The 20,706-nt window shown below is 43.5% G+C and overlaps 1 protein-coding gene and 2 long non-coding RNA genes across 4 annotated transcripts in view; 1 reads left to right on the forward strand and 2 right to left on the reverse strand.

Moving 5' to 3' along the window:
* Positions 1–19,370, forward strand: part of TMEM169 (transmembrane protein 169) — a 19,816-nt gene extending 446 nt beyond the window's left edge. The window contains exons 2-3 of the mRNA XM_080599095.1: positions 9,642–10,076; positions 11,831–19,370. Of these exons, the coding sequence (XP_080455221.1) occupies positions 9,773–10,076; positions 11,831–12,453 (927 nt within the window). The 5' untranslated portion in view covers positions 9,642–9,772 and the 3' untranslated portion in view covers positions 12,454–19,370. The remainder of the gene's footprint in view (positions 1–9,641; positions 10,077–11,830) is intronic.
* LOC308197868 lies at positions 868–9,635 on the reverse strand. The gene is made up of 2 exons (XR_013953417.1): positions 7,316–9,635; positions 868–2,690 (listed from the first exon to the last, which is right to left on the reverse strand). It is a non-coding gene; the product is annotated as an uncharacterized lncRNA (long non-coding RNA).
* Positions 12,293–20,693, reverse strand: LOC308197866. Of its 2 annotated transcripts, none has more exons than XR_013953414.1 (3): positions 20,451–20,693; positions 19,401–19,524; positions 12,293–12,500 (listed from the first exon to the last, which is right to left on the reverse strand). It is a non-coding gene; the product is annotated as an uncharacterized lncRNA (long non-coding RNA). The 2 variants fall into 2 exon arrangements; XR_013953415.1 differs by having other exon boundaries at positions 20,540–20,691.
* Between the last annotated feature and the right edge of the window lie 13 nt (positions 20,694–20,706).

Consider the following 20,706-nt stretch of genomic DNA (forward strand, 5'->3'; position numbering starts at 1 on the left):
AGGATGCGGGTCAGCCAAGTGGGAGAATCCCTGTGTCCGTTTTGGCTTTCTCCTTTGTTAGCTGGAGTTATTTACTTTTCCCAACGCATGTTTCAAGTTTCAACACTTTAAATCAAAGGAAACTGTAAGATAGCATCCTCATCCTGAAGCTCAGTGTGTGTCAAAGGAAGCTCTGTTCCCTGCCTGTAGTGTGGGGAAGGGGAGGCACGGAGTTCACCTGTGTCCAGGCTCATTCAGCAAAGGGGGACAAGGCAGAAACAGACTTCTGTGCGCTGACTTAGACCCGTGAGGCAACCATTAGACAAAGTCGCCTTCCAGATGGGTTAATGTTGGCAGACCACTTTGATTTTTTAAAGCACCGCGTTACTTACTGGAGGCAAGACGTGCAATGCTGTGGCTGACGCCGCAAGAAATACTTTCCCCACTTTTAATCATCATGAGACTCCACAGATCCCCGTGAGTTCTCTCTGGCTGCCCTACATATTTTAGGCAGGCTGCATCAGAGAGATCTTTAATTAATCCCAGGGAGAAGCACTCGTCTGTGCTAGTGAACTAGATCTTCCTATTCTAACCTGCCCACCATCCCGGCTGAGCCACAGGCCGCCCAGGAAAATCCGTCTGGCCTCTCTGTTTGCATTTTTTGCTTGTTAGATTTCCTGGAGAGCCCTATCAAATGATTTTTTTCTTCCGTATTGCGATAAGTTTCTTGTTTTCTGCAAGCTTTTGGAATTTCTCAATAGCCATAAATAAGAGGCTTAACACATTCGGTGAGGTTGTGTGAGTGATGGGCGGGAGGATAAAGGGGAAAGGCATAAAGATCGGAGAGTAAGGAGGCAAGGAAAGGAGACATCCATTCCTTGGCCTGAATGGAGGGTAGCCCCTTCTGCTACAAAACCCATCCACAAAGAACTGAGCCGAGATAACCAATTTTCACAGATATTTTCAGCAAGGCAGTGCCTTCTAGTCAGTGTTGTGGGGGTTGTCTTTGAAACAAGGATTGAGTGGATCTTTGTGTGAATCGATTTTACTCCCGTGTTTTAGATTCAGAATGATTTAAGCTGAAAAGAAGAAAATCTTATTAACTGAAATCAATTTTAATCTTCTCTTACACTTGTACTTTCTTATTCACAAAGGAATGTTCATTTTCTTTTGTTGGTAGCATTAAAACATGTTGGTCTGCCACTACATGCAACCATAGCAGTAAAGTCAGTAAGCAGAAGGCTATTCCTTTATGTTATTCTATAAATTTAATGTTTGGATATGTATTAGGAAGTAGTATCTGATTAGACAGAAAATTCTTAATTTTATTATTATTTTTTACCTTGCAGTATGTGTCAGCTTGCATTTGGATGAAAATAAATCTGCATTTAAAGCCTCAGTCTTCACTTTTATTTTTTTGTTGCTAAAACCTGCTTAATTTTGTTTCCTTGATGTATCTATCACCTGAAAACATTAACCATTCAAAATTCAAAATGACACATTTAGAAAAAAGAATGCATCAGTAGTTGGTTTCTTTTTTTTTTTTTTTTCCCGGTTGTCAGCCCTTCAGAGTTGTGCAATTAGCACTTCATTCTTTAGCATCTACTTTTGTATTTATAGATTGACTAGGAAAAAACTAGCTCTCTGGGTTTTTTTTCAGCTCCCAGATTGTGTCTCAGCTTTGAATGAACTAGTTTGATTTGTTGAGATGAATGGGAAACTCTGCATTTTCAGAAAAGGCTACTTTTGTCAAAGACAGATTTTGTGCTTTGCCAGCCTATGGCTTAGCTATTCAGCTGATGACATCTGCCAGTCCAGCTCTCTGCCATGCTTTAGAAGTCCTGGCAGCAATATTTACTGCTTTAATATTCCTTACAGCCTGCTGTCCTTTGGGGAGGGTTGTGCACTCACCCTGTTTATGCCCCCCCATATCCTGTAATCCATGTTGCCAAGGGGGAAAGTCTCAGAGTTGTTAAATACTGAACTGAGGAGAGAGACAGATGGCTCCAAACGGGAGAGAAACCTCTGTGGGATCCAAACCCCAGGAGAGGTGTCCCTGGGACCAGCAGTCCCACAGGGAGGTGAAAGCAGAAGAGATTTAATGAAAAGCATCCTAGCACTACAAATAAAACCTTAAGGTCAAAGACGGTTTATGATGGAGGGTTTCTGCTAGTTAGCCCTGAGGAAAATCAACCTGCAGCTCTGGCTGCTGCTGCTTTCCCAGGCCCCACTGCCATGAATGCTTCAGGTTTATAGCTTTCTTCTCCTGGAATACCAAATCGCACAAAGTATAACAACAATCCTTTTTAATCCCTATGATTATTACTAGAAATATGAGGGTGGAGCCATAACTTAACGAAAAATGGCATGAGCTTCTGTTCCCATACCTCTCTGGACTCTCCCATGGGATTACAACAAAGGCCTCCTCTGCCCTGCCACTTTCACCTCCTGTCTGTGCATTCTCTGCTGTGGCTGGTTTTCCTTTCATCGCCTCTCACTGGTACATGAGAGCCTTTCTATTTCACGACTTCTGCTTTCCTGGTCAGCCCCATCTGATGGTCAGGTTCCCTGGCCAATTCATCTCTTCAGGGACTTCCCCACTGGGCAGATCCTTTGCTTGCAAGGATATCTTGAGGTACGTCAGTCTAAGTAGGAGATAATCAGGATTTCACTAGCTTTCATCATTATCTGTAGGAATTTCATTCCAGCGACTAAAAAAAAAAGAGGAGATACTGAAGACGGGCACCATACTCAAAGTAGAGTCTGTAGTCAGAGAAGATGTAGGGTATCAGTGTGAGTTTGACACCGGTACACAGGTACATGTTCTAAATAATCACGCACCCCACTGACACTGTATTAATGAGACTGGAGCATTTCCTTGTCTGCAATTGAAAGTGCTGTGTCCTTAATACCCTGGCATCATGGTTCTGTATCTGCAGTTTTATCCAATTGAGAGTCCCCTGAGCCAACTAATTCCTGCTGCAAGAGATACTGTCTAAGTATCTTAGATTATATTTACTGTGCAATGCATTAAGCAATCCTGAATCACTCCCGGGGGACCTTCCAGTTCTCGCTCCGTACAGTTTGGCTCTTCAGCAACTCCTGGGCTGCAGCCAGGTGTTAAAGAAAGCTCTGATCTGAAGCCCCGAATATCTTACCCAAATAAGAACTCCAAGATGTAGTTTTGTGTCAGGATTTTTCAGATACCTTCTTCCCATACTGGATTTAGAATTGACTGCGTTTTCCATTGCGCTGTGTGGCTGCAACTCCTTGCTCTCTAATTGCAGGTTTTGTTCTTTGGGGTCTCCTTGTTTTCTCCGAATGAGGCACTGGCATGCTTGATCTTCTTGCAGCAGAGAGCAGGGCCAGGAAGGAGAGGGGAACAAGACACAGTCAGGGATCTTCTGAGTGGGAAGGGATGGAAAAAGAGCCTGAGGTGCTAACGCAGGATCCTAGTTTTTAGTTATTGTAAAGGTCAGGCGGGAGTCCAACACACATTAAAACATCCTGGCAAGAGTGCTGCATGAGTTCCTAAAGAAGGAAAATGGAGATCTTGTGATTCTTTTACTGAAATAACATTTACTCTTTTACTGAAATAAAAACAGATGCGATGCCAGGTCCCAGGCTGAGGGCGTTGCTGTGGAGGCAGGATGCTGCGCTCACGTTGGTGTGACCGACTGGGTTCTGCAGCTCCTACGGCACCGTGTAATAGAGCAGGGTCCTGGTAGATGGGCAGGAATTGCAATAGGCACCTGCTGGTTCAAGGTTTAGGATGACCCACTTTGGGCAAATGCAGAAGTGAGGGGTGGAATAGGGGAAAAGAGAGAGAACACATCTTTGCTTTATCATCAGGATTTTTTTCCTAAAAATTTAAGCATTTCTGTTGAGTTTATTCAGGCCTGCTTTGGAATCCACTTGAATTGCTTTGATGATTTCAAACCATCCTTCAAGTCGTGCTCCTTTTAAAGTCTTGGTTGTCTTTAAAGACTCTTGTCTACATGCCAGTCACAGAAGTTTTTCACAGAGTATAATAAATGTAAGGAAACAGATCTCATCCCTGGAAGCAGTGGGAAGCTTTGAGTGCTTTGTCTTCATTTCTCATTCTCTTAGCAGTCTGGACAAAGAATGTGGAGACAAGGCAGAGACAGCACTTCAGGCTTTAGCTCTAAATAAAAGGTAGACCAGCAGTGTTTGGGAATTCTGAATAAATTAGGATGCAAAAAATTGATTGAGTAATTTGTTTAGTATAAAATAAAAATGCACAGCTGTTCTTGTATGCCATTTCTCAGACTTCAGTAATACTGATCTACACGGCACTTATCATTCCCTGACATTTGGAAAAGTTACGGAACAGCAGAGGAAAAAAAAAAGATCTGATTCATAAAACAGACATTCTGTAAAATGCCCTTGACTTTTAAAAAAAGTCTTTGAAAATGTCATCCAGAACCAATTTAATGATACTTTGGAAAGCTCCTCTTCACTACTTTTATTTTTATTTTGGCTGTATCTGCTGAATACCATCAGCAGGCGTTTGGGTGCCTCACACGGAGGACGAAGGACTGCAGGGAGAGCAGTGCTCCTGAGCCACGCAGCTTGGCAGCGGAGCTGGCGAGCCCTCGATCCGAGCCCAAGGCATTCTGTCCGTGCTGAACTGCAGCTTCAGTGCAGGCCGTCCCGTGCTGGCCAGGCTCTTGTCACCACCTGCGTTGGTCCAGAAGCTGCTCGGTAGCCTCAGCGTGGGGCAGCACTAGCACTGCGTGCTGACAGCCCTAAATAAATGACTGCATTTGCCAGTTATAAATCGGGACTGGGCAAAATTGGGTCTGGCTGTGCCCGCCTGCAGACACTGTGTTCTTCCCTTTGCTTTTAGCTTCAGCTTTTGGCATCCCCACATCCTGATGGTCAGGCAAGGGGTGGGGAGCTCCATTAGCAAACCCATGAAGTTTTTGGGGGAAGGGGTCACCTTACTGTGTCGCCCTCTCTGCTCTGGCACTTGGTGCTTTTGGCAATCCCGCTTGGGGTCTGCTCCTGCTTGGATGCGTACTCAAGAGCATGGCCTTTTCTCTTGTCTCTCTCTCTTTCCTCAAGAAATAAAAGTGCTTTGAAGCTTGTGGATTGAACAGGGAGGGGAAGATGGGTGTGATCTATGAGCTTTGTTGCTCGCTTTCTCCTATTTTGCTGGCAGGCCACAGGCAGGTGTTTTTCTTTGTGCTTCTGCTATCATTGCACAGACACTTAAAGCAGCTTGCTATTATGGGCTGCTGCTGTAAGGGTTTTTTTCCCTCCCCTTCCTTGAACATTTCTTCCTCTAGGGGTGGCTGCATGGTGAACTTGATGAGGGAATTAATCTGGCTGAAAATAACATTTTATTTTCTTTTAAAATGCAAAAGGCTTATTTTCAGTGAGATAAATCCCCCTGTCAAGTTCACCGCAGGCTGCACAGACACTAGCACTGGTAGGGAGGAGCTGTTCCCACCTTGCCTTCTAACAGATCATTCATCACAGCCTGGGTATTTGCTAGATTCAAGGAACTGTAATCTAATTTGAGCTATTTCACTGTGAAATGGAGACAGGTGTTGTTCCCTGTTTCAGCAGGGTACGGTGAGGATGCATATGTGAAAGATCATGTCAAATCATTGAGGTAAGTCCTACTGTTCGGCCCTCTCCCAGCATAAAGTCTGAATTAAATGTGGTTTCTTATATAGGTCTTGCCACCTATTTTTGTAGGGTCTGGGGCTGTACATCCTGCATTGGACCAATGCATTTTGTCATAACATTGATTGGTGACAGACGGATCTGTCCCAACAGCTGGATTCCTCCGATACCATCTATTTTTCATACGTACAATCTGACAGCAGATAAGCCCTTTAAAAATACTAGGGATTAGAATTAATCCTTTGGCTAACATGTACCTAAGCAACAAAGATGCATGCACAAAATCAGAGGCGAGGTTGGGGATTGGGACTGGGGAGGCTATGGAGTGAATGACGCAGGAGAAGGAGGACCTGCGGCTGGGGAGCTCTCTCTCAAGCTAGATGTCTGGGGTAAATTTTCCCTGATCTCTTCCCCATCCTGTGGTAACTCACCGTCCTTCTAAAGTACCGGTTGTTTTTTGTTCCTGCAGCTAACCCCCCGCGTGTTGGGAGTGAAGACACAGTGCCAGTTCTTGTTGCGTGTTATGTACATGTTATGTGATTATGTACATGTTATGTGACTATAAAAATAAAAGTTGATGCTCCTCACTGCTTACAGTCTACATTTTTTCCTCTCATGTCTCCTCAGAGCAGTCGTAAAAAGGTTATTTGTGCAGTAGCAGGGATTTGAGATCAAGGATTTTATTAGCTTGCGGGGAGGCACTTCCTTCCTGTCTGCGTTCAAACCGGATAATTTCTCCTCTGTTAGCAGCAGCAGCAGCAATCCCTGAAAGCCGATGGAAAAATTTCCTTTGACCTACATGGTGCAAGACCAAGCTCTTAGGCTCCTGTTTTGCGTGTCAAAGACTAACGCTGTCGTGGGAAGCGTAAGCAGCAGTAGCTTTCCTGCATAGTAACAGAAGACTGTGCTTCTAAAAATTCTTCTACAGAGTGTTTTTGCAGAGCTGCCTCCCCAGGGTTTTCCATCTGTGTTCAAGCAGAGATTAATATCCAATTGTTTGGCTAATAAACTGCTCCCTGCTACCTCTAAAATTTCACCATTTCTTTTCCTTTTCTCACACGGACAGTTATGAGATTCCTTTCTCCCTCTGCGCTCCCACGTGGAGACGGTCATCACTCACATCAGCTGCATGGCAATTGTCATGCATCAACCCCACAGCAAGGCTTTTAAGGGGTCGAGATCTCAGGTACGGCTGGAAGAGTTGGTGCTGTGGGTGGTTGTGGTGTGCTGCGGGCCGGCCTCATACTTACCAGACATAAAGAAAGGCCGGAGAAAGAACGTGCTTTGTGTCCACTGCTGTGATTTCTGCAAGAGACTACCAGTTTTTGTTCAAAACTACAGAAAATGTTCTCAGCAAAAATGGGCTGGGGTTTGAACCTGTTTGATTCAGCAGCAGCCCTGAGGGATGTGGGGCTGATGGTGGTGTTTCAAGGTGCTGTCTTCAGAGGGTCAGGACCAGGAGAAAAGAGAAAACATCTACTGTGAAAGCCTAAGCTCAGGAAGGATCTTTGTGATCTTTTAATACAAGTTAAAGGACTTCCCTACATTAACACCTCTTCTGGTCAAGTACCAGTAACCAAGATACCCAGTCCAGATTTGGAAGTTGCCAGTGACGGTACAATTCTCCACAGCCCCCAGAGATGTACGTCGAGGGACACCTACACTTTGTTAAAACACCTACCTAACGTCTGCTCTGTTATTTGTATGTCCGCTTTTTATCTTGCTCCATCCTCCTCTGCTGGATTAGAGGGATCTTCTTCACCATGTTTTTGTTTCTGATGTAGGGATCATACAGATCTGATCAGTGTTCAGCATCTTGCCTGACTGGTGAGCACAAGAACTGGACACAGATTTCCAGCAGCAATCATGTCTATGCCAAACTGAAAAATAGCATCACGTTGCTCCTCATTGCCTGCCCAAAATTGACGTAGTCCTTTAGGCTTTGACATTACACCAAGAACTGACATTAGGTTATCATCTGCAGTGAGTTAATGAAGGTCACAGCTAGATAAACTTCTAAAAAAAAAAAAAAAAAGAAAGAAAAACCCAACCACAAATCTTTGCTTTTAGCTTTGGGTTATTTTTAAATATTACTGGCAAGTTGTTCCCATTTCAAGGCAGTACGGGCTGAGCCTAGAACTACAGCCAGGAATTTTGGAAATCTAATCCCAAATTAACTTCCATGTGTCCAGACTTTTAGTAGGTCATCCCAACAGTGATGCTTTCAGCTTCTCAGTGACTCCGAGTCTTTTTTTTTTTACCCCATTTGCAGCAGGGGAATCTTGCTGCTGTCTCAGGGGCTCGCTAGGCTTAATCAGGTGATTTTAGGATTTCATGGAGCTTTATGGCTGATGCAGTGAAGGGACAGTATTTGCAGTAAATTTAGTATTTTACAGAGCTGTTTTCCAGCATGTCTGCAAATCTAGGCATATGTTTTTTGCATGGCAGGTTTGAGCTCAGATGGCAATCCAAACAGTCTGTCTCCAGCCATGTTGCAGAGCTGGCCAAAAGGTTCCTGTGCCTAGTGATTTAGAAGCAGTCTGACTTCTGGGATGTGCTGAATGATTTTTGAATTCCATTTCATGTGTCTTCTGCTCACCAGAGAAGATTTTATTTTCTGTAATGCAAAAAATAATCTGGATTGTGTTTTTTAAAACTACACAAAGCCAACTGGCCACAGTTTTAGGATCAAAGTGATACAGTTAACAGTTGTGTGTATCCGTGCGTGAGTGTGCGAGGCATAAACAGTTGACCTAAAGTTCTGCAAGAAATTTCAAAACAAAGCAGCAAAACCCTATAACTGTGGGAAGACGGGGACCACGCTACCAAATCTAAAAATGCTCAACATTTTTCACTGTTCAAGTAAAACAATTTCCCCAGCGTTTATTGGGCTATGCATTATGATAACTATGTTTCTTAGTTTCCTCTTAAAGACATGACTCAGATAATAGGTAGAAATTTAATTATTTGTCACGTGCATTCTTTTACATACGTAAACATTCAACAGAGCTCTTCAGAGTTGTTAAAATGTTATTTCTTGTACTCAGATGTGTACCTAAACACTTCATGAATATTTGGCAGTTGGGTTTGTAAATGTTACGAAATCTGAGAACCATTAATCCCGTGTGTTGCAGGTTCAAGGAGCAGGACTTGGCTGCCTTGATGCGTGTTTAATCACGTGGTGTGTACTTAGGCAGCATTCCCATAGATAACTCTGTCACTTGGTATTAGTGGTAGTTTTGCTTGAATGAGCAGAAACTGAGCCCTTATATCTGTTATAAATATTTATGAAAATTTGTTGTTTTTTTCCCTGCACAGTAAGCAGGCTTTGCTGTGGTTTCAAAATCCCTCCCCAGTGAAGTCATCTTAATAGCAATTTTCCTTTAAATCTTCTGTATATGTTATATTTTAAGGTCTGACAGAAGTGCACAGTGCTAAATCGGTAGGGTTTGAAATATCATTCATTTTGACATCATTTGATTACTCGTGGTAATATCCTTGCAATGGGCAGTAAATCAGAAGACACTCAAAACTCGAGAGGCTGGCACCAACAGAGCTACCATAACGTAGGATGTGTCTGCTGCAGCTGTCTCTAAGCTAGGCCAGTCCTTTAAATTATTCAACCTGATTTTTGTCTGTGATTTCAGTATTTCTTTTTCATGTCAGCCAAAACCATTGTCTTCTGCTTGCTTCCAGCACTGCAGAGGAATGTTAAAGTCACGCAATAAGCTGTGCTTGTTTAATCTCTTCTTACAAACGTTATAAATGCTTTCTTCTTCAAATAGCTTTTTATTTTTTTAATATTTAAAATTGGAACCTAAGAATCAGGATTAGGTGATATTAGAAAACATGCACCCATGTCATAAAATTGATGTTCAAGACAGTAATGAGGATCAGATCTTCAGATGACATTTAAACAAGTTGGAAGTAACCCTTTAAAGAAAAGTTGTGTCATTTTTTTCTGCTTGGCATGAAGCAGACTTTTTCTGCCTTCTCTCTCATTTTAGGCTGGGAATGGAGCGCACAGTTTGGATGTCAGCAGTGGGACATTTTACCAGAACAAAGCATCCCTGGGACCATTGTCTAATCAATGGCTTCTAAATGCAGGAGCTGTTAGCCTGGAAACAAGCCCTACAAGATGCCAAGTGAGGTGCTCGAGAGCAGCAGTGGGATGGAGGAGACGGTGCAGAAAGAGAGCAAGTCCGGGACCCACAGCCCTCGCCACAGCTCCGCGAGGAAGGCGGTGGCAACCACGGTCACCTTTGATGGGGAGGCCACTATGGACCGGAGGAAAAAGAAGAAGAAAGAGTCCCGTCCCGAGTCAGTAATAGTGTACCGGTCGGAGAACGAGAATAAGGTGGAAGAGGAGCAGGCAGATGAAGAAGGAGGGGAGAGGAACTCTGAGGAAGGCTCAAAGTTTCTGGGTCAGTCCACGACAGACGGTATGTATCCCTGGAACATCCACTTTCCATAAACCTTGGTGTCACTGACAGCCACGACAGATTCAGGAAAGAGGTTGGGGCTCTTGCTGCCATTTTAGAAATGCAGATTAGGAATACCTGCATTTGGGGAAACTCGTGCTTTTTACGCCTCTGCTTGGATTCACAAGATTTACTGAGGTAGGTTACAGAGGCTGATGGTGGGAGCCACAGGCACAGAAACACAGGGTCCCCTTCCTCGCTCTGTAGGTCCCGTGCGGTGCAGACCCCAAGCAGGAATGCAGGGCCAGGGAGAGGGGAGGCAGTGGCAGGGCCACCCTTCTTGATGTCAGTGTGGGTTGAGCTCAGCTGGAAGTGACTGTGGGACCAGTCATGGCCAGGACCGCAGGCAAGGAGAGTTTGAGTTCATAAATGAAAATGCTCTGAAACAAAAAGCACTACAGCCTGATTTGGGGTGTCTCCTGCAGTTCTTTGCAGATGTTAGTCATTGCCCTGCCCTTGGTTTTGAATGTATGCCCTGCTTAGGGACAATCCGAAGTGCTGAGCATACTTTACGCCAGTGATGCTGTGGTCAAGCCCCCATCTGTGCCTAAAACAACTGCCTGTTAAGTGAAAGGATGGCAGCAGATGGATTTAGGGGCTCTACCTGTGCTAGGGAGCTTTACTCATTATCTAGGATTTGCTGTTTGCCTTCTGCTTGCATAATCTCAGCACAGCTTCCTCTTTAAGACTGATTATTTGGCGAGGTCATCGTAGGGCATCTCAGAGCCACTTTCACTTCTGATGTTTGTCCTGGCTGCCCTCGTAGGGAAGGAGGAAGTGTGTGAGGCTGGTCCCATGGCTAATCCTCCCGTGAGTCGGCGCTGTGGGCTCTGAAGGGTTTAATGCGAATGCCCACTCCTGGTCCTTCAGCCACCCTGGATTCCCCGTGATCCTAACCCCAACCCTCACGCTTCTCTGCTGCCTTCCTGTTTGTGTGGACCACTTCAAACTGCTCCCTTGAAGAGCATGACAGATTCCTTGGAGTTCCTTCATGAGTTGGAATTAAGTCCAGAAGGAAGAATATTTTTGCCCCACAGACGAGTTTATGCCAAGTGCCACTGCAGGGACCATCCTAAACCAATGTTACCTGGAAGCCAAAGTGTTTGTGATTTGAACACACATCCCAACACTTTCCTGTTGGGTGCCTTTCTGGATCCCTTAAAATGCAAATGTAATTATATGAGACTTAGTGAATATGAGACGTTGTGATTTTCTAAAGATTTAAAAATTAAATTGGATTGAGATACAGTGTAAATATAAAGTGGAGTAACAACTATTCAAGTATACCTCCATGGGTGCATGTGCTTATTCCAGTACTAGAGCCTTATTCATATTTAGCACGTTTAGGCCGAGTGCCCATGCTGTTCAGGAATAAATCTCTGAGGGTAGCAGGGAAAATAGGCTTACTGTTTTTTAGTTGGTTGCTCTGTCTTGTCTCTTTCCCATATGCTCCTGCAGCACTTTTCCTTCATATATGGTCCCCAGTACAGATGTTGGTGTCTTCTCCCTTGTGATTTCTGTCATCTCATTGGCTTATCCTTCATTTTCTTCTGCAATAATTGTCTTTATACTGCATTGCTTCCTGCATTCCATCTTCTTTTTATTTAACTATTACTCCATCTGCACTAATTCATTTCAGGGTCTTTGGGGATTTACATAAAATACTCCACAAAGAAAAAGAAATCTAACGTGGATGGGTTTATCTGTGTTCGTAGGTGTCTGGAACATGCCTTTAGACAGCCGATACGTCACCTTGACTGGAACAATCACCAGAGGAAAGAAGAAGGGTCAGATGGTGGACATCCACGTCACACTAACAGACAAAGAGCTGCAGGAACTGACGAAGTCAAAGGAACCTCCTAAAGAAGACTTACTTGAGAAGAAAAAGAAATGTGATGTTGGGCTCGACAGGGGACCCCACATCGTCCTCTGGACCATCATCTGCCTCCCCGTTATTTTTGTGGTGTCCTTTGTGGTTTCATTCTACTATGGAACCATTACATGGTACAACATTTTCTTGGTATACAATGAAGAGAGGACCTTCTGGCACAAAATCACCTTCTGCCCCTTTTTGATCATCTTCTACCCAATTATAATCATGGTTGTGTCTTTTTCCCTAGGCCTGTACTCGGCTGTGACCCAGGTATCATGGTCCTTTGGGGACTGGTGGCATGCTGTCAGGGATATGGAGAAGGGCTTCTGTGGCTGGCTCTGCAGCAAGCTGGGTTTGGAAGATTGCTCTCCGTACAGCATTGTTGAGCTGCTAGATTCTGATAATATCTCAGGTAGTCTCTCTGGCAAGAGCTCTGCGCAGGGTGTTGAGACTTCAGCAGTCTGAGCCTTTGTCCTGACTGACTATTTTGGTCATATGTGAGTGGTTTTCACCTAGAAAATAACACAATGATTTTATATATATATATATATATATATTTAAACACAAATAAAATATCAGGCTGGGAGTGCTCTTTAAATGTCACAGAATGCAAGTGAGCTAGCTTCACGTGTTTGTGGGGAGGTGCATGGCTCTCCAGTGATTTGTCATCTGTTTTAGCTAATTACAACTTTGGGGAATAGTGAGAAAACCCAGGTCTGTGGGGCTCAGGCTGTTTTGCAGGTGACAGAGGTATATGCTGAAAAGACTACTTCTGTAAAGTTAGACTTCACTTTTCAGGAATAGGACATAATAGAGACCTGTCAACCCAGCGAAAAAAAAAGTCTATGTGCAGGGGATGAACTTCAGGAGATCGGAAACTCATTCATAAGGGAAGGATAAATTGCAAGATTTGTGATGTTCCTGCGGTTGTCCTAGAAAGGATCCTTTTTCAGTTCTTCCAAAAAAAAAAATGCAAAAAACCTTTCAGGTATGCTAACTGCTGAGAAACTGTCAGTTTGAAAAACCAGTGCACCCCAGTAGTTGCGCCCGGCCTTCCAGTGGAAGAGGACACCGCAGCCTCTGACAAAGGCAGGAGATCTGTGCTGACCTGAGGCGCATCCCACACGTGATTTGCTCAGCAAAGCCGCGCGCAGGCGCTGCACATCACCAGGTGACTGTAGGTGCACGCGTGTCCTTGGGACCTTCGATCTCTTGCTGGATGCACTCCTACGAGGGAATGGGCTACAGGAGTCTTATGCAAGAGAACAGCTGGGAGTGCGAAGCGCAAACAGTTGCAGTGCTGGGAAGAAACACCTGCTGTGAGGCAGGGCGATCGTTTTGGGCGTCACCGCAATGTATGTGTGGTCTGGTGGCACCTCAGTTTAGGAAGGTGGCGTTGAAGATGCTTGAGATGGGAAAGTCTCACAGAAGTGGTCATTCCGGCTTTCAGGTTGCTGTTACGGAGGAGATGCTGAACCATCCCACGCAGAATGGGGCGTCCTTGAGCCTGAACCTCTTAGCACCAGTGCAAAGTGCATCAGTGCCTCTGCTCTGGAAATCTTCTCCTCCACCCCCTGCCTCCTGCTTAATTACATAGAAGAGCGACAGATTGTACATCCCCCTCCCATCATGTCTCATTTTCGTAATTGACTTCCCTCTTTTTGGGGCTTTGCGTGGCATCTTAGTGGGCTCCCAGGCCAGGCTGAGGTGGCCACCATAGGCCAGAGAAATTTTAATTGTCTTTTTAAAAAAATCACAAGCAGAAAAGTTTTTTGTCTGGATTGGAACATGGTTGTTGAGGTCTCGGCCTAAGGAGGGCACAAAGAAAGTGAAGGAGAGGTTTAAAGGACTGTAAGGGGGACTGAGTTACAAATGTCTGCAACATCACTAATTTCCTGAGTGCTCTGGTTCAGCTGGTGCTGCTAGAAAGTCTGGCTCAGCCCCAGCCCAGAAGGGCCCACCGTTTGCATGCGTGTAGGTAGCTAGTTCATAGTGTGCCCTAATGTCTGTATTGGGGTTTCACTCCCCTGCCTCCCTGCCAGAAGGGGAGCTGTTCTAGTTTTAGGGTGTCAAAGAGAAGCATTTAGAAACTGGATTTCACAGGAGCTAATGCTTCATATCGCGTTTCAAGGACGATCTCAAGGCTACACTAAATGGCCATCCCGATTAGGACATTTGGGAGCCTGCGACGGATGAAGAAGTCCGTTGGATGCTCTGGGCCTGACGCTGAGAAATAAGTGAAGTTCCTGCTGCATCCTTGGTCCGTCCCCTTCTGAGATGTCCAGCCAAAGGAGCCTCTTAGCACTGGCTTGAGAATTACCAGTGTGAGAGCCAGATAGGAAGAGCTGGCTTGGCCCCACAGTTTACTGACAAAGCAAAGGTGTCCCTGTGCTCAGGTACAGCCAGGCTGCATTTGCTGCTTCCTTATGCACAACTATCGTTTTTTACTGACGGGGTCTCTAAAGGTAATGGCCAACTTCCAGCAAAAAGAAAAAAAGAAAAAAAAAAGTCCCCAGCCCGTGAGGCAACAGGAAGTAATTCAGTGGGGTACAAAGATGACCTGTGCCACTGGGACCAGCTCACTGGGAGAAAGTTCAGAGGGTGAGAGTTCAGCTGTCACTGCCAAACAGCAGCTGTTCAAGGCTAAACGAAAGGCTGGGGTCAGTAGCACAAAGAGCCTTCAGCTTACAGAGGGTTTAATGATAAGTACTAGCTAGTTACAGAGCGCAGCTATGTGAAATGTCTGCTGACCTGCAGGATTGCTTTCAGGCTTGCAAACAGCCTGCCAGAACCGAGACAAAACCAAATCTGTGCCTCTTGCTGCTACGTGAACACAAAGGAGCATCAGAGGAGGTGTATTGCCTCCCCTCTGCCATGGCAGCTGTGCTTCTGGGTGTAGCGAAAGCACTTGGAGTCCACCTTTTGGGGGATAAGCTGGAACAATCCATTGTGTGTTTTCTACTTTATTACGTATTCAACCAAGCTTGCCTCTTCCTGATGAAATCAGGGTGTTGTGACACTGATTTTGATGGGGGCTACTTTAAGCTTGGGGTTAGTTCTGGTGCTATTTTTAGAAGTTTTATTCAGACTTTTCTCAAAACAACTCCGGATAGCTTTCTCTCTTGCCTGTTATCTCTTGGAGCTCTTTGCCTGCTGCAAAATATATAATCATAATCACTTGTTGTAATAGAAGAAAGCACAAGCTTTTGTCTTGTTGTACCTTTGCTTTCAGAAACTCAGATAATTTCTGCTTACATGCCACTGCCAAACTGCAGGGAATACCAGTTACTTGATTGTTGAGTGTGTTTCTGGCTGCTGTAGTCTGAATGTTTTTTTTAAAGTACAGATAGCGTGTTTGCTGATTGTTATTTTTAATTGCATTTTTTCCCATCCTTGCTGGCCTGGGTGGAGAATAAAGATGTACGTGGCTTAGAAGAGTGCACTCATGCTTCTGCTTGACTTTGCCTACCCCATAGCCCTGTTTTTCTCACACTGTCGTTCTATGCTGATAATTGATTTCAAGTCATTATCTTTGGAGACGCAGCTTAAAGTATATCTGAAATGGTTCTGTTTTACCTCTTATTAACCTGTGCCTATCCAAAATGGTCTTATCTCTGGGCTCTGTTTTGTTTTTACTTCACAGCACACAAAAATGATTAGTTTTTGATTTAATTTCACTTACTGGGTATCTGACTTTAGCCCCAAGGACCTGTAGGCAAAGACATGCTTCCACACCAAAATAGGAAGTACATTTAACTCTACGTTAAATATCTTTTAATATCTGGATATCTTTTTGAAGCTGCAACCAGTAGTTAAAAAAAGCCACCCCAAACTGCTCTTGCACACCAAAGCATGCAACTACAGTAGCACTAAAGAGAGGAAATGAGGATGCACAGTGCCCTGTGACGGACACAATTTCACTCAAAATTTATGTAAACCTTTTCTGTCCCAGGCAGTGAATTGCCTGTAGGACCAGTGCCCTCCCTGCTTCTTCCTAAAGATGTGTCAATGTACAGAGGGTTAGTTTAATGCAGGTTCATCTCTGAAGTTGATTAGTCCATCCAAATTTATTCCCTGTATTGAAATGAAAACTCTCAAAAAAGTGAGAGGTTGAAGGAAATTCGGACCTTTTCCAAATAAATGCCTTTACCCAAAAAAGGGATACAATTCACTTGAAAGGCAACCTTCCAATTAATTTGGTGAACTAGAAGGGGCATCACACAGATGAAGGCTTGCTTGTCTTTAGCAATAAAGCATGCTCGCTCTTCCAATAGGCAGCCACTTAATGATGAGGGAGGACTTGTGGTTGTGTGTTTGGTAACAGAGTAATTTGCCATACGGTTCAAAAAGCCCCCAAACCACCCTTTCATGTAAATGGGTCAAGTGTAAGTGCATTTACACAGGCAGCCCAGAGAAACAAGGCTTGAGGGTCTCTCATGGATCCCCCTTGGTCATTAAGCCCCCAGTTCCATTAACTTTTAGCCTCCCTAATTTCTTGTCATCGCCTGGTAGCTGAAGCCTGTCAGAATGCATTAAAATAAAGAGAACATCTGAGTCAGGCCAACAATGTGTTTGTCCTTGTGTTAGAAAATGCCCTTGCTTTTAGTGAGCTAAGACATAAAACCTTCCCCCCAAAACAGAGCACCTGCTGTGGTTTGCATCCATTGAAATTAGGTATGCCAGGGATGAATTTCACCTGGAGCCTTGTAAAGTAAAAAGTTTCTGCCCTAAATTGATCTCCCTGTCTTAGGGATCCTTCTTCCAACCATCTCTTTCAGCCAGAAATTTACCTTTCAAGATTAAAAAAAAAAAGACAAATACGGAATTTGATAACACTTTCTCTCAACAAATAGGAAAAAAAAACACCTCCTAGGCAACATGTTCCCTCAGGGCTTCGTTTATTACAAGTTCCTCCATCAGTAAGGTATATTAAAACCAATATATTTAAAGGTGCCTTTGACTGTCTTCATATATACGCCAAAATCTTTCTGCTACTACAGCAATAAGGTAAGTGAGTCATTTATTTCTACTATAAAATAACAGCAAAGCTGCTCCTTGTGACAGAACACAAATGTAGCTTAATTTATTCCAGCCTGGTTATCTGAATCACCTGCAGTAGTGATCCTAACAACCGCAAATACTGTAAGTAAACTGAATGGCTTTTATAGTGTCATTGCTGGGCATGAATCCAACAGCTCCCGGGTCAGTTGGCCGAGGGAGAACATGGCATTTATTCAGTCTTTCTAAAATGCAAGACTTGTCCTGAACCATGGAAGCGTCAGCTTCTGCTGTCTGTCACTGTGATGCATTTAACTGTATTTGTAGTGACCTGCCCTTGTAATTACAGGCAATTACTGGAATATCCTTCCACCATAATGGAGATTTTCCTTAATGTTTTAACCATACAAGAGTTGCACACAGAATTAATAAACACAAGTCATTTTAACCTTCATTAATTTATTCGTATGAGCTCCCCTGTGACTTAAGAAATGAGCAGAAAAGAAAGCGAAATAGAGCAAGCAGCATCATCCCAGGGCACGTGTAGGGCCATTACTAAATGCCAGCTCTGCTCTCACCAAGAATGCGTCAGCAGAGCTAAGGTTAGAGACTGAAAGCAAATAATAAAGCTGACTCCTCTGCAATGTGATTACTGAAAACCAATATTGAATCGGTCTCCAATACAAGAGTTCCTTTGGTGGTTGCGACTTTACATAGCCTTGTGATTACAGCAGGATTGTTCTGAGGCTCCATTTCCACTTTAAAACCAAGCCTCTTCTGATGGTTAGATTTGCCACTTATTTCAATGGAAATTATTAAAAAATTGAGCATCTGTTTTGTCTAGTACAAAACAAACAAACAAAACAGCAACCAAACCAGACAACAACAACAACGAATTCAACAGTTGTCATCCTGGCAACTTATCTCCCTCCAAGGAATTCCTGCAAAAAACAACTGGCAGGGAAAACGTGAAATGACTCTTTCCCTGCCTGCCCATCTGACACTGTCACATATCTGCTAGTGTCCTGGGCTAGCATCAATTCATGTACATAAAAAAAATAAATCTTTCTTCCTTCCTGTCAGACTCTCTTCTTCATGCTGCTGCTCTGCCCCTCCAGAAAAGCACAAACTTGAAACTCACAAGAATTAAAAGCTTTAAAACGTGACATCATGTCCTCCATGACCACAATGCTCCATTTTTAAAAGTTATTATTTCTTTAAAGCTCCAGACTTCCATCCTTTCAGTCTGACTTCAATCTGCTTCCAGGTGCAGATAAACAAATGGGGATTTAAAAAGGAATCCTCTCTCTCCAAGCTTGGAAAGAGCCTTGTGCAGCAGCTGAATGCTCCCTGTCCCCTCACACAAGCCGGCTGAATGGATAGGGAACAAATCCCTGTGCTACGAGGATTAAATTGCAGTTAGCTAGAGCATGTGTGTGTGCGTACATGCGTGTTGCTGGTGGGGGGCTTCTGGGGAACAGGGAGGGTACTAAAGGCTTACGCTTGTCCATCCACAGAGCAAATCTGTCACACAGGGAGTTACCTTAGCTATTTTGTCCAGAACAATGTCCCTGCAGGAAAGTGTTTTCCAGAAACACCAAAAACACCGCTGGGTTGGTAATGACAACAAACAAAAAGTTATAGCACAAGAGAGGTGAGAAAGACTGTGAAACCAAGAGCATGGGGAGAACAAGATGAGATTTGGCTTCTGAGATAGCCCAGTAGTAGCCAATACAAGATTCCTGGGCAAAACATTGTTTTGCAACACCCTATACAGCAGCCAGTGTTTTCTCCTGCTTTGTAAGGTGCCATTTCTTTTTACTGGCATCCACCCTGTACTTATTACCTCTTCCTAAAAGGCTGACTTTAGGCTGACTTTATTATTTTTTTTCCAAACACTCCGTCTTATACTTTTTTTTTCTTTGCTTTTCCCAACACAAGAGTATCCGACATGAAATTTCACGTCCTCTCCAGGAACCCAGGTGCTCTGGGCTCCAAACTATTTCTATTCTGTATTTCTAGCCAAACTATTTCTATTCATTTTAAAGAAAATCAGTCCTACACTTCTGATAATCTTCCAAAACGTAACAAAGAAATCATATGCTGCAACAACTAAACCAGAACAGTCTGCCAGAGTTATTTCAAGAGTAGAAACATGCGTCAGGTTTTCAGTTACTTAGCAGTAGGAAATATTTCACCTCTTGTGATACCAGGCTGAGGGGGCCTTGCCCGGTGTCCTTTAGAAACACTTTAGCTAATCCAGCGATTTAGAACTCATGAAAACATTCTAAACCTACGATCAACAGATTTAGGTGTAGAAAGAAATGTTTAAATTAAGCTTCCAAAAAAAAAGTGAAATGTAAATATATAAACATTTAAATATATATATATTTATCGTCTGGTTTTTGTCATACCTTTATGCAGAAATTCCTTTTCTGACGTTGGTGGTTCTTGCTGGGTGAGCGCTGCCGAGTTCTGCAGGCTGTAGTGCTTCATCTGCCTGGGTGACTGGGCTCATGTTGCCCTCCAGTGGCTGAACTGAAAAACAGAGGGAAAAGCAATGTTTCCTTCTGCCGTATAAACACATCCAAAAGAAATTTGTACATCGTGAAGGTACAATGGCAGATACTAAGAAGTTACATCTTGACAATTTTAATAATATCGATACAAAATTACCCCCCCCCGTTCCTTACAGGTACGTGTTCTGAAGCAATCTTCACTCATGGGAGTTCACGCTACGCCTTCTCCGACTCACATTTTGCCAGATTTGTACGGTGGGACATGTGAAAGCATTTAATTAGAATCCAATCCAGCATCTTGTTTAGCCCTCATACTTCAAAGTGTGGTCAAACCCCTTTTATCGCAGATCATGCAAAGCAATCTCCTGATAATACATGCCTCTGTGACATCCCAATGCTTCACATAAATACCAATAGGTTTTTTTAGCAATAGCATGTGACATAAATCCCAAAGAAGTTACATGCGGCAACAAAGGCACATGGATTTTAAAAGACATAAGTGTCTTTGAAGTCTCAGTGCCCCTTTGAGCTAATTTTTCAGAATGCAGCTGATTTTTTTTCAGAATTTTAGCATAAGAAGGTATTTTCTGTGTTGAAAATAAAGCTCTTTTTGTGAACATCCGTGAGCACCCAGCATGTTCACAGATCTGACTGATATCTCAAACTGAGCACTAAGAAAATGCAACTCACATAACCAGTGCCTACTGGCAAGAAACAGGGGTGCCAACAATTTGTAAATCAGAACACTGGCAACCTGTTGAAGGAAATCAGAGAATTTCTTTCTTCAAATGTCTTTCAGCTACCACAATCATAAGAATTTCCTCTTTCCTACTATGTCTTCTAATTTCTCTAACAAAGGAGGCAAGTCCTAGGACTTTTTAGTGCACAGCACAGAACAAAAACATTTATTGAACAAGGCTATGGTATTATAAGACAATGAAGTACCTGCTCCTGTAGTTAAACCAGTATCACAACACACAAACAAAGCATTAGGTTAAAGTTACACGAGAAGTTTTAATGTTAGAATTTCTCACTTTTTGGAGCTAGGCCTCGTAATCTTAAAGTTCTCCTTATTCGTTAAAGAAAAAGGCATTAAACAAATCAAAACTAAGTAGCTGAAATTCCTTTATATCATCTCTTCCTGACATGGGTCATTAGTTGAAACCTGCTGAAACCTTGGGATCCACAGCAAAGGCTTCTG

Source organism: Anser brachyrhynchus (genome assembly GCF_964034855.1).
Source record: "Anser brachyrhynchus genome assembly, chromosome: 7".
In the NCBI taxonomy this organism is placed as follows: Eukaryota; Metazoa; Chordata; class Aves; order Anseriformes; family Anatidae; genus Anser; species Anser brachyrhynchus.